The sequence below is a fragment of the Lipophrys pholis genome (assembly GCF_963383615.2).
Source record: "Lipophrys pholis genome assembly, chromosome: 3".
Classification (NCBI taxonomy): domain Eukaryota; kingdom Metazoa; phylum Chordata; class Actinopteri; order Blenniiformes; family Blenniidae; genus Lipophrys; species Lipophrys pholis.
In genome coordinates, this window is record NC_137627.1 from 2358898 (window position 1) to 2371620 (window position 12723).

Here is a 12723-nt window from a genome sequence, read left to right on the forward strand (position 1 = left end):
AACCTTAACTTTAGAAGTAATGGGATCTACTTGCAACCTTAATGACTTATTACCTTTCCCAATGAAAGTTGCGAGAAGGTTATGTTTTCGGCTGCGTGAATTTATTTATGGTTTGTATATACGTATGTATTTTACCAACTTTTCTCAAAAACTACTCGGCTGAAATTGTATGAAATTGAAAAAAAATGTGATTAGATTTTGGGATGTTAACGGCTAACCGCTTCCTAATAAATCCCCCCAAAAATGCACAAGAAAATTCCCATTCAAAGCAGATGAGCGAGGAGATCAGCGTCTGTTGCCATTGAGTCTCTCTGCTCAGGGTTTCACGCGGTGATGTTGCTACCTGACCTACCTAGTTGGCATTGATATGAGCTAATGGCTATCATGGTAGCGATGCTGACTCGGTTCCACAGACAAATGTGGTGTTGGCGAAGGTCTGCGCTCTAATTTAACTATCTTAAATTTAAGTTCCTTAAATTTGGCCTGATATAACCTTAATATAATACATACTCTGGTGTTTTTCTATTGGATTATTAATCTGAATATTAATCTGTTCTGTTTTATATCTATGTTTACATATTTATATTTTTTTGGGGGGGGGGGGGGGGGTGTATTTAATCTTTTTATGTATGTATGTATGTTGATATCAATGTTTGTGCATTTATTTAATTTGTCAGACTTTTAAATGTATTTTTATTGTGTATTTAAAGTTTATCATGTTTCCTGCAACTGCTAATTTTTGTCTTTTATTAGCTTTACAAGCACGTCGTCCAGATCGTTGAGAAGTTTATCAAGAAGGTATTCATACGTTTCTTCCTCTATTTATTGTCCATAGTACATTTAACAAATACACATTGTTAAGAGATGGTGGATAAACACTGTCCATCTTTTTTTGTGTATTTGTTTCAGTGCAAGCCCGAATTAAAAGTCCCTGGTTTGTACGTGGTTGATTCCATCGTTCGGCAGTCCCGCCACCAGTTTGGCGTTGATAAGGACGTATTCGGACCCAGATTTTTGAAGAACTTCACAGACACTTTCCAAAACCTTTTCCGCTGCCCAGAGGATGATAAGGTTTGCTCTTTTTTTTTTTTTATAACTACATCAAATGAACAAAGTACACATACTTAATCAGATTACTGTTTTTCCATGTCAGAGTAAAATAGTCCGTGTGCTAAACCTGTGGCAGAAGAACGGAGTGTTTGACATGGACATCATTCAGCCTCTGATGGACATGGCCAATGGTGTTTTTGTACCGCCCCCAACACTGGAAGGTAATTGAATGAACCAAAGTTGTAGTTTTCGTGCTGTTTTCTGAACCACTCACTGTGCTGTCATGTGTAAAATATCATCTTTTCTTGAATCCACAGTGGCTGCTGACCCTCAGCCACACGTGCAGCCTGCTGTCCATGATTCCCCCGTTGTGCCTGTGGTGCCCCAGCTTCCTGCTCCGGATGCCTTAGCTGCAGTGGCTCAGCTCTTTCAGTCCCCTCATGGTCAAGAGGTAAATTAAAACTGCCCCAGTACGTTTTTAACGTCATATTTAGTTTTGTATAATTTCTTATTGATCTATCTTGTTCTCCTCCAGCTGCAGAGGATGCTGCAGAACTTCCAGCAGACAGATAAAACCCTGGCAGCTACCACTGCAAACAGTCTGCCAAATCCACCCCAGATGCCGGCTGCCCAGATCAATTCATACAGCGGACACACAGAAAAGAAAAGCTCCTTAGCCGAGGTAATTGTCTCAAAATACCAAGCTGGCGTTTGCACATAATCTCAAGACAAACTGCATATATTAACCAGTTCACGCTCTGTTGATTTTCCTTTTCCTCAGAAACTGCTGGACCGATTTGACTATGACGATGAACCTGAGGACGTTGCGGCTCCAGAAATCAACACTCAGCCACAGTGAGTTTCTGAAGATGTGTTTATGGTGTTGCTAATGTTCATTTGTGTTCAGTTATTGTGAGAATCACAACACATCAAAAACGAATGTACTTGTACTTTCTTTAGTTACTTTACTTTCAAATGACTCTTTGGTCTTAATGATGCTATCAGGGAGTGGTGAAGGAGCTTTTGTGAAGATGTATAGAAGACGCAATTACACACATGGTGGATGATGAAAACATTAAAAAAGAACACCATTAAAGACGTTCAAATGTTGATCCTGTGTTGGTGAATCCGATCACATGAGACACATTTCTGGAACCAGATGTTTTGCTCGTTTTGTTAATTATCATATTAAAAAAGAAATCCCATATAACTCATCAGAATTTTTCTTTTAAAAAAAAAAACCAAAAAACAGCAGTTTTGTGTCTTTATTGATCTCATGTGCTTTTCTGCACATAGTTGTAATATTCAATGTGTATTTTGTCTTGACAGGAACCTTCCTGGGAGTATCCTGAACCAGTTTCTTGGTCAGTTACCAAACACAGATGTTCATCCTCACATGAGGGGACAGGCTGCTGCCACACAGGTATTTGCTCATTAAGGATTAATGTTTAGAGGCTGAACGCTCAAATGAGACCTTTCCTCCGTAAATCTGATGGGCATTTTAATGTGATTAGTACTTTAGCCTTTTTTGTAAAAGAACTTTCTTCTGTGTATCTCCTACGTTAGCATATTGGTGGAATGAGTCATGGTGAACATCATATCCGACCAGATGGATACCACTCTGTAAACGAGGACCGCACTGAAGCACAGGTAACGTTCTATTTTTAAATATCACGGTTTTAGGGTTTACTTTTTAAAGTTTCAGCTAAGATGTTGTTTAGAACCCAATGGTCATTCACCTTTAATGTTAACAGGGGAATTCAACAGAAGACTCGAGGCAGGACAATCGACACAGAGGCTACGGGAGAAGATCCAGGTCACGTTCCAGGTAATGGCACAGATCATTTTTCTCCAGTGATGGGTTAAAGGCATCAAAGCTTTTAAAACTACTGGCTATGTTGAAGAGGACCAAGTACCTGTTTGATTGTCTCGTGTCATTTTGCTCTCTTCCATAGTAATGTTAATAAACATTGTTTGTTTCCAGAACCAAGTTTGTACAAACTGCTTTATTTCTTTGTGTTTCAGATCTCCTTGGAGGAGAAGGTCAAGGTCTTCATCTCGCACAAGAAGGTCAAGACATCGGCGCTCCCGCTCCAGAGATCGTCGCCGGAGAAGTCGTTCTCGCTCTCTGGACCGGAATGAACGGGAGAAGGACCGAGAGCGCAGGCAGAAAGGTCTTCCCAGCATAAAGATCCAAACACTCAGTGGTAAGTGCTGCCTCGGAGACGCTCGTGAATCCAAACAACTGAACACAAAACAGCTGGAAACCCTGTTGAGAATCTCATTAATGAGTGGAAACGAATAAGAAGTTTCTCGTTCAGACAGCAACTGTTGCTTAACGATGGCAGAGAAATCCCATAAACACTGAAAATGCTGTAGTTTGCATGCCAGGCTTGTAGTTGCTTGTTGTGGTTTTTGTAATATGACACTTCACACACCCTCGTAGAGAAGATGTGAATGTTCAAGCAACTTTTGGTTGTCTTTTTTTTTTTTTTAAGGTACGCTTGGTATGTAGTGTTTTCAGAGATACTCTCTGCTCGTCCAAATGATGGAGAATATCTATTCTATGATCTGCCATTGTTATTGGTGTGTCTATGCATGCCTGTGCAGAACAGTTAACTTCAGTGTGCATGTGCACAACTCTATGGAAGGAAGAGTTGCATTTTTCCCTGTTTCCATGGGAACTGTACGGTTTGAACCTGTTGCGCTCGAAAATCCCAACATCAGTAAATCCTTTTTTTCAGAGACTCCCAATGCCATTTCTAAATAAAGATCCAATTGTTGCCTAAATGTCACTTATAGCTACAGAGGTTGCATTGTGTAGCTTGATAGAAAGAAAAAAATGTTACGTAAAGGAGAATTAAAAAATGTTATATATATATATATATATATATTTGCACATTTTCCAATTTTTTTCTAAATCTAGTCCTACAAATTCATATAAAAAAACACTGTGTTAAACTCAATTGAGTAGAGAACTTTTTGCGCATTAACAAGTGGGTTAAGGTGCTTTCACTCCAGCAACATTTGATCCGGACCACAGTTTGTTTTTCAGAATGTCTGCTTCATTTGGGCAGGTGAGAAATCTCCCCCGGACTCTCATCGCAGTGCATTTTGGGTAGTAAACAAACCAAGCTAACAGTGTGAATCCAAAGAAGCAAATGCAGAAATGAAAAGGTTGAAAATATCTCGTGGGCAGATGTGAAATAGTGAGGAAGAAATAGTGAGGAAGAAGTAGCGAGGAAGGCGCTTATTGATATAAGGTCTGAAGACTATATATCGCGATAGCTTATGGCTACTCATTAGCCAGCACCGGTTAAAGGAGCAGGATTTGCGCTTTCGGTCCGGAACAATCAATGAACTGGGTTTCTCCTTTGTCATACTTTTCTTCCTCTCTGGTCAGTAATTGTTTTGAGTAACAGCAAACCCAAATGAGCAGATGTTGAAATTTCATTCACATTGTCCAGGCAGTTTGTCTCCTCCCAAAAATGCAGTGTGAAAACAAACCTCACCAAACCGACTCCCCGGACTGTCCTAGTGTGAAAGCACCCTTAATCTCAAATGGGCTCGACCAGACTGTAATTAACAATTTCTCCAAAGTTGTCCTTTAATTGCCAATCCCCGAAAAGTACATCCTCTAAAGGTTCAGATATAAACCAGTTTTAACCAACATGTTTTTTGATGAAAACAAAATCTTACCTGCCACAGTTTTCTATTTAGATTAATGTGGATAAAAATCTGTTGCATCTAAGAACACATGGTCTCTGCTGCCTCTTTGCATGCATGTTTTCACAACTGCAGCATTATTGCTGATGTTACTTCACAGGCAAGAAGTATGGTGTAGTAGCAGTGCTCTGGTGTATGCTGATAAATGCTTTTCATTGCTGATCACAAAAACCTATCGCCTGTAGCTCATACTTTGCTGTCCGTGGCGGCCCTGTGTGTAGTGCAGTGTGCCCCTTCCCCACCCTGTCATACTGCGCATGCACGCTGTGTCAAACCCCAACAAACATGTCTGCCGTGTGGAACTTCTATATGTCTGTAAGAGCGACGTAAAGTTGGCATCCTGCAACACATGAAACGAAAAAATAATTTGTGGGTGAAGTACGTTGGTTATCGCTACCTCAGTAAACTGTTGGTTGCAGCCACCAGCTGCTCAGAGGTTCCACTGATTTACATTCTGACTCGTTCAAGCTCTATTTGGTAAAGACATGCAGTGTTTCCGCTAGGAGTTTTGGCAGCAGCGGTGGCAGGCTGATGAAACCTGTCTGTGCACACCGATTCATCCGCTCAGTACAGGATGTCCGGGATAGTTATCTGTAGGTTACCTTAGTATTCCCAAGCAAGCCAGCTGAGAGTTTTGCTGAGGGCCAGGACGAGTCATCTATGCCCCCCACCTCGGACCTGACCTCTCTTCTCTCTCTCCTCCATCTTGTGATTTTGACGCTAGCAGGAAACAAATGAATATTTACTGTTTTATTTAAGGCTGCCCCTGGTGGGATGTTTAAATATAACTTCAAAAGTCATGAGCTGAACTTTATTCATCCATCTGTAGAATTTAGTGCACTAGGTGAGTTTTCCTTTACTTCACAGGAAAAGAGCATGATAGTATACAAAATAAGGCCTTTTTGGGGCTGTCATATATTATCCAGTCCCTATCATTGTGGGATGTGGAAACCGTCAAATAATGTGTGAATTCCCTGCCCAATTTATCTGCTGGTAATTCTTTTGCCCATGTATGATGTCCACCCTATGTCTGTCACTTTATGTGGCCAAAATACAGGATCACTCAATTCAATTGTCGGATCATTTCTTATCCAGTGGTCCGCCACTTCTACATGAATTTAGAGGAAACACTGGCGTGCAATGACCAAAAGTGAATTATGATGATCTTACGAGCTTCATGTAATCTTGTAAAATGGAACTTTTGGACTGTAACTTGAATAAAACCAGCTGTTTAAAGGTCACGTCAAGTGAGAGGTCAGGGCTGTCAATCTGAGGGGGCAACGCTTCCTCGTGTGCTCAGGGCAGAGAATGAAAAGAAGACAGCCGGAGTCTGACAGCAGTTAACGTAACGCAGGCTGAGGATGCTCTAGACATCTGACATTACTTGATTTTAGGCGATGTTTTGAGATAGATTCTCTTTTCCTTATTTGACTTTCAGCACTAATTTAGCTTGTTGAGAGCCTTTATGTTTTGAATCGGTTAAAGATTGTGTTTCTGATAGCAGGTGTATGTAAGAGTTTTCCAGTTGTCCTTTTGAATCAATAGTTAGATCATTGGGCCTGCAAGATTCTATTTAATTTTTTTCTTGTGAAGTAAAAATGTGTTTTTGTCTAAATTAAGGTGATTTCATGGTTCCTTTTTTCCAAATCATGTAGCCAGTGCCACTCTACTAACTAAACATAAACAACATAACTAAATGCAAAAACCTTAAACCAATACATGTGATTGGTAGGGATCGGCACTCATGGCTGATGGGTATCAGAATCGTGAGCTTAAAGCCTGATGTATATGTTCAGTTTTGTGTCTCACTGTTGCAACGTTGCAACCCCAGTGGACCACTGACGAGTTGCAGTTACCTTGCGTGCATGTTGATTTTCCCCCGATGGCTACATGTCTGACTCCCCTGCACTAGTCAAATCAACCAGAATCGAAAATCACACATGTTAAATTCAAATCGGTTTTAATTTCCTTGTACATGTGAATCATTTCATATACACATTGTGTCAGAAATTTTATAGCTCTTAAGTAGTTATTCGTATCGCATAAGCCAATTCTGCTGTACTTTCATTAGAATAAATTTTTAAGCAATTCATGCAACGACATAATCTAACATTCCGTTGTTGATCTCTTTTCCACTCATAGTCTGCAGCACTACACTTTGGGTTGGACAGCTCGACAAGAAAACGCAGCAGTCTGATGTGATGTCTCTTTTGGAGGAGTTTGGCCAGATTGAGTCCATCAATGTAAGTTTGAAATACTAACTTCAAATGTGCTCGTGTCACGTTTCAGATCAGAAGCTCACACTTTTTATCCTTTGCTGTTTGCCCCCAGATGATTCCTCCGCGGGGTTGTGCCTACATCGTCATGGTTCACAGACAAGATGCCTACACAGCTTTGAACAAACTCGGCAAAGGCTCATACAAAGTCAACCAGAAGCCAATGAAGGTACGTTTTCCTCTGTTATTAACTTGAAAATGTACAGAAACAATCCGCACAATCACAACTGATGGTTTTTTGTGTGTGTGTTTTTTTTTATAGATTGCTTGGGCATTGAATAAAGGTATAAAGACTGCACACAAGAAGTTCTGGGATGTGGAGCGAGGAGTAACGTACATCCCCTGGAGCAAAGTGAAGGTGGAGGAGCTGGAGAGCTATCGGGAGGGGGGCATGCTGGACACAGAGACTCTGAACCCAGGTAAACTTCTTTTTTAATGGAGGTATGTTTCGTAAGCTCTCAGGCGGCTTTTCCTCACAGTGTTGTTTTGATTTTCAGAGTGGAAAAATGTTTTGGGCGTCAACAACCACACAGCTGTAAACGGAGTACTGGAGAGTGTACCAGATGAGACCGTCTCTGCTCAAGTTCAGGTAATTCTTAAACAGTCCTTAAACACCTTCTTTTTAATTCACTGAGTGTTGTTGTTTAATTGGCTTAACAACCACATGGAAAGATTAAAACAATCTTTCTTGGTTGTACAGAAAATAAACTGTTGCACATGAGTGGTGGAGCCTACCTGAATTACTCTCCCGTCATTGCAAAAATGTTCTGTGGGATTTTTGTGATGTTTCTTCGGCTTAAATAAAAAAAGAACAACAAATCATCCTTAAAAATTTTATTTGGTTCACTTAAAGGCTTTTTTCAGACACCATTGAAGTCACACTTTTGGTCTGAAATGTTGTTTAGATTCTTTTTCTTCGGTGTTGAGTCCACATTTAGTCTTAAATAAGGTTATTGAACTGGTCGTGTCGGCCAAATCAAAATGATTTTAAGTTTCAGAGGAGAGAGATCGTGTTCCTGATTTGATGGAGAATTTCAGTCTTGTGTGTGTCTGTCTGTGTCTGTGTTTGTCTGTGCGTTTGGTGGAAAGGACACACCCCTAAAGTTAGATATTTATCACAGTAATGGATGATGAAGTACAAGGAGTTATATGTGCCGACATGCTGCTCAGTGTACTGACAAATGCATTTATTATTCAAAGAATTACGTCATGCTGTTCATTTACTGAATGAAACACATTTGAAACATTCGAACACGTTTTGAAGGAGTGAATGAGTAACCTGCTGCCTTTGTTTTAAGTTCTTATCTTGACATTCCTGCTGACACACACAACTTTACTGAGTTACTCTTGAGGTTTCCAAACGGTCACATTGACATTAAGATAGGATCAAAGCTCGCTACCATGATGTCTTTCATGGCTTTTTTTTTTTTCTTTTAAATTTTGAGAAGAAATCTCATTAAAAGAAAAAGGTGGAGCAAAACAAACATTATTTCTTTAATGTTCACATTCTCAGAACAGAATTGTTTACTGTGTAATATAAAGGAGAAGAATTTTATTGTCTGAATTCTAACTGAATCCTTAGACCACAACGGGTTGTAATATGTGAACAGCATTAGGAAATCCAACATTGAACCAAACATTAGTTGTTTGTGCAATGTGGATCAGGACCTGTTAGTGGGAATTGAACCTCTCAACACTTCTGATTTGGTTCACTGAAGCCAGTTGATCTTTGTTAAAGCCATGTTCTACGAAAGTACGCTTGGGAAAACTAATGATGCACTTTTTTGTTTTTTTTAAACAAACAATGGTTCAGTTACTTATGTGAGGTTTACCGATGGTTCTTAGATTCTTAGATAGTTTTTACAAAAAATTAGGGATGTACTGATAGCGGTATCAGGTACAGTACTGCACGGGGTACTCGTACTCGTGAAAGCTCCCTGATACAACTCCCTGAGTATTATGTGATGTATTGCGTCAGTAACATCGCCCACAGGTACGGAAGAGAGGATGAGCAATGTCTGCTGTTTGTCATTCTCATTAATATTAAAGGATCTCCAAACGTAAGACGGACTGTAAATTATGTTCTGCCTAAATTTCAAGAGGAGGTGAAAACTATTTCATACAACACCAGCAACTCAATCACAATTGGCATTTGAACCAGCAGATGTCAGCCTGATGATTGATGTACTCATTGCCAGTGAGCTGGAGCGAGTGGCAGCACACTGCCAGCTCGGTCCCAACTAAAAAGGTTTAATTTCAATTAAACGAATAAAGGGAAAATATAAATTTGTCAATTTATTTACAAAATTCCTGTATCTCCTATGGTATACGATGCCTTTCTTGACGGTACTTTAAGACTAAGACAGGGCGTTAAGACAGGTTAGGTTTAGTTTTTTCAGTTTTTTTTTTATCTTGTATCGCTGGTGTCCTGGGTAACTTTATGGGTTGTTAAGGGATAGGCAAAAATAAGCCTTGGCTTCTGCCTGGATGCATTTTGACTCCAGATATAGTGTGTGGGGGGGGGGGGTGTACGTGAACTTAAAAGCACTATGAACTGAATACACAAACTTCAACTTTTGCTCTGTAACAATAACTGAAATAAACCATTAATTCATAACTGTAATATAGCTGCCATACATGCGGTCACACAGAGTGCTGCAATGGCACCACGCCCCCTGGTAGAAATTAAGCATTAAATATCCGTTAGCATGAATTTAACACCACTTAGTATCTGTTTCCCTTCGTTCAGCTGCTGTTTAAATGAGCAGCTGTTCTGCTTGGAGGTCCAGGTCAGCTGATCTCAAGCATCGGGTATTGTGTCGGAGCACTTTTACAAGTACGAATACACACACGGGATCGGATCCGATACTGGTACTATCATTGCAACTCTTAGAATTACTCATTCCCTCAGTTTAGTATGGGGGCTTTGGGTTTTGTGTAATGTTGCTGAGAATTAGATTTTTATGTGCACAGTGCTCAAAGGAGTAAGAAGGTTTTATGCATGCAGTTGCATAATGTCAAGACCTTCAACTCGTGACATAATTTCATTTAGAACCCCCCTTTCTGCAAGTCATGAGGTAAAACATGAGTGTTGAATTAAACTTTGTTCTAAAATGTTTCTGTCTTTAATGTATTTTAATATATACCCATTTTACCTTAACCAAAGATGTGCACATGTTACTCGCATCTTTCTTTGCATCATACTGCCCCCCCCCCCTCCCGAATAAAAACTCTGACCTGATCAGGTAGTTTTCATTGACACAATTCAGATAGGCTCCACCGCCTTCAGACTACACACTCATCTCTTTCTTCAAATATAACTGCATCTTCATAGAGTCCCTTGTACTGTGTCACATAACGTATTCTAATAAAGTGGGAATTTCAAAAGCCTTTAATTATTGTGGTATGTGTAGAGGGACATATTTCTGCTCCTGTTTGTCTTGTTCCTTAGCTAAGGTCTGTGAGTGGGTTGTCAGAAGTGATTTATTCATACATCAAATAATAAAAAAGATCTCAATCATTTTTCACAAATAGAATGAAATGGTGGTGTATTAGGTGAAGTCTTAACTTCTTATATTATTGAAACTAATGGGGAGCTTTAGTTCTTTAATGTTTTGATCCAAAAAGTCAGCAGTTGAGTCATTAATCTTCAAGGTCCTCACATAACTGGGATAAACTGATAAAACAAGTCAGCCTCAGTAATATAGACGACCTGGAGCTGAAAGCAAGGCAGTTGAACCTGAGCCCCCCCCCCCCCCCCCCCCCCCCCCCCAATGCTTGGAGAAAAATAACTCCAGTGTGTGTGACTGTTGGCCGCTGGTGGGACCTGAAGGTCTGACTGAGACGAAGAGTTTCAGAATGGGAGACAAGGTAAGCCGACAGCATTAGCAGAATCCGTTGTTATCTACAACAAAACCAAGAGATTTTGAATGTGTTCTGAGCGGTTGTAAAAGAACGAAAACCCTGGGTCATTGCATATTAAGTTAAAGTCATATCACAAATTTTTAATTATTCTGTCTCTCATGAGGACATAACTTTTAAATGAGCATCAGAATTGTATTTTTATACTCGCTGTTAATGCACTTAAGCATAAACAGTAACTTCTGTCACTTCACTGGAAACTACATTTGCTGGAAAGGAACTTAAACTTTTTATTAAGATTTTTGCATAATAAAACTGCTTGAGCCTCTTAATTGATGGCCCTGTTTGGCCTGGGTGAATGATCGTTACCTTTTTGAGTGCTAAAATCCTGTTTTTCATCTCCATATTGATTCCTGAATTAAGTGTTTTGTGCTTTTCACTGACTTAGATTTGTCTACATTTCTTCTGTCAGTGTGCAGTATTACATAGAGGTGGCAGCCTTTTGGATGTGCAGTAGTTTACACTCAACAAATATGTGTACCATGATTATCTTCTAGCCAACTTGTTTTTACAAATGTAAACACAGGTTGATGGAAGATTTTAAATACCTATAAATAATTCAATCAATGTACCTTTGGGACAAATTAATTGTGGTATGTATAAATAATACAACCAAAGAGCAACCGTACTGTTCAGTTATTGGTTGTATCAGACTTTTGTCTTTAGGAAAGAAATCTGTATCTAAGGAGTCTGGTGGAGTTGTTCCACTCTAATTTGTTGCCTAAAAAAAAGAAAATTCACTTGGCTTACATTTACACCTGCTGTTTGTATCTTGACCCACTTGAGTTGTTAAACTCAATGCTGTTAAAGTGAACACAGCAATGCCCCGGGAAGTCTAAAAATGTGGATATGGGATTGTCCAATGAGCCATGCAAGACCATGGACGAAACCTCCCTCATTATTGATATCTCCTTCTGATGAAGACTTCATGGTTGAAGAGGATTAATCTTCACCTCGGCTTTGAATCGTGCCGACACCAACGGTGTCTGCAATGCTTCAACATCATTGTCATTTTAAAATTCCACGTTTTGCACTGAGTGAAACAAACGGTGTAAAACATTGCAATTAACTTCATTGAAGCCTTTTGTCTCCCCTCATTGCATTCTCAAAATTCTTGCTTCATCATCCTTTCGGTAGCTATCATGGTGCAGTAGTCATGGAGACGAGATGCCACCAGTTGGTGGAGCCTTCAGACCACAGTGACTAAAGTATAGTTACAAATGACAATCTTTCAAATCCACATTTTGTCTGCACAAAACGCACATTGGTTCACACCGACAGGTTTAAAAAGTATTTAGACCATTGTAAGATTTGAAAAAAAAAACAACAACTTTAAAGATCACTGCAGAATATGTCAATGCAGTAAACCTACACACTCGTTCAAAGACTTTCTACACGGTTGTGATCAAACGGGTGCCTTTGTAAACATTTGAAACGTGTGAGTTTCAGAGATCTGAAGATTTTCTGTCTGTAAGTGCATGGCCGTTTGTGGTTTCGGCTGTGCTCCCGTGAAGACACAAAGTGATGCAAACTGAGGTGACTCCTTCTCAGTGCACGAATAGTGACTCCAAAGAGTCTTTTGTCTACGACCCCGGTTACATGGAAATGGACTCAATTGAAAACCTTCATTTCACAAAAAAATTGCTTTTTTGAAGCACTGGTACGGCATGTGCGCGCTATGGTCGTAAGTAGTTTGACAATAACGAATGTTGACTAATATAGATGGCGCCTTGCCTTTGCCTGTAGGAAG

The 12723-nt window shown here is 39.8% G+C and overlaps 1 protein-coding gene across 1 annotated transcript in view; it reads left to right on the top strand.

The window, feature by feature from the left end:
* Positions 1-12723, top strand: part of LOC308107293 (SR-related and CTD-associated factor 4-like) — a 29990-nt gene that overhangs the window by 1762 nt on the left and 15505 nt on the right. Inside the window, exons 3-16 of the mRNA XM_080459567.1 lie at positions 754-798; positions 910-1071; positions 1154-1271; positions 1368-1501; positions 1586-1732; positions 1832-1905; positions 2380-2473; positions 2617-2700; positions 2805-2878; positions 3076-3257; positions 6919-7019; positions 7108-7221; positions 7315-7471; positions 7550-7641. Of these exons, the coding sequence (XP_080315693.1) occupies positions 754-798; positions 910-1071; positions 1154-1271; positions 1368-1501; positions 1586-1732; positions 1832-1905; positions 2380-2473; positions 2617-2700; positions 2805-2878; positions 3076-3257; positions 6919-7019; positions 7108-7221; positions 7315-7471; positions 7550-7641 (1578 nt within the window). The remainder of the gene's footprint in view (positions 1-753; positions 799-909; positions 1072-1153; positions 1272-1367; positions 1502-1585; positions 1733-1831; positions 1906-2379; positions 2474-2616; positions 2701-2804; positions 2879-3075; positions 3258-6918; positions 7020-7107; positions 7222-7314; positions 7472-7549; positions 7642-12723) is intronic.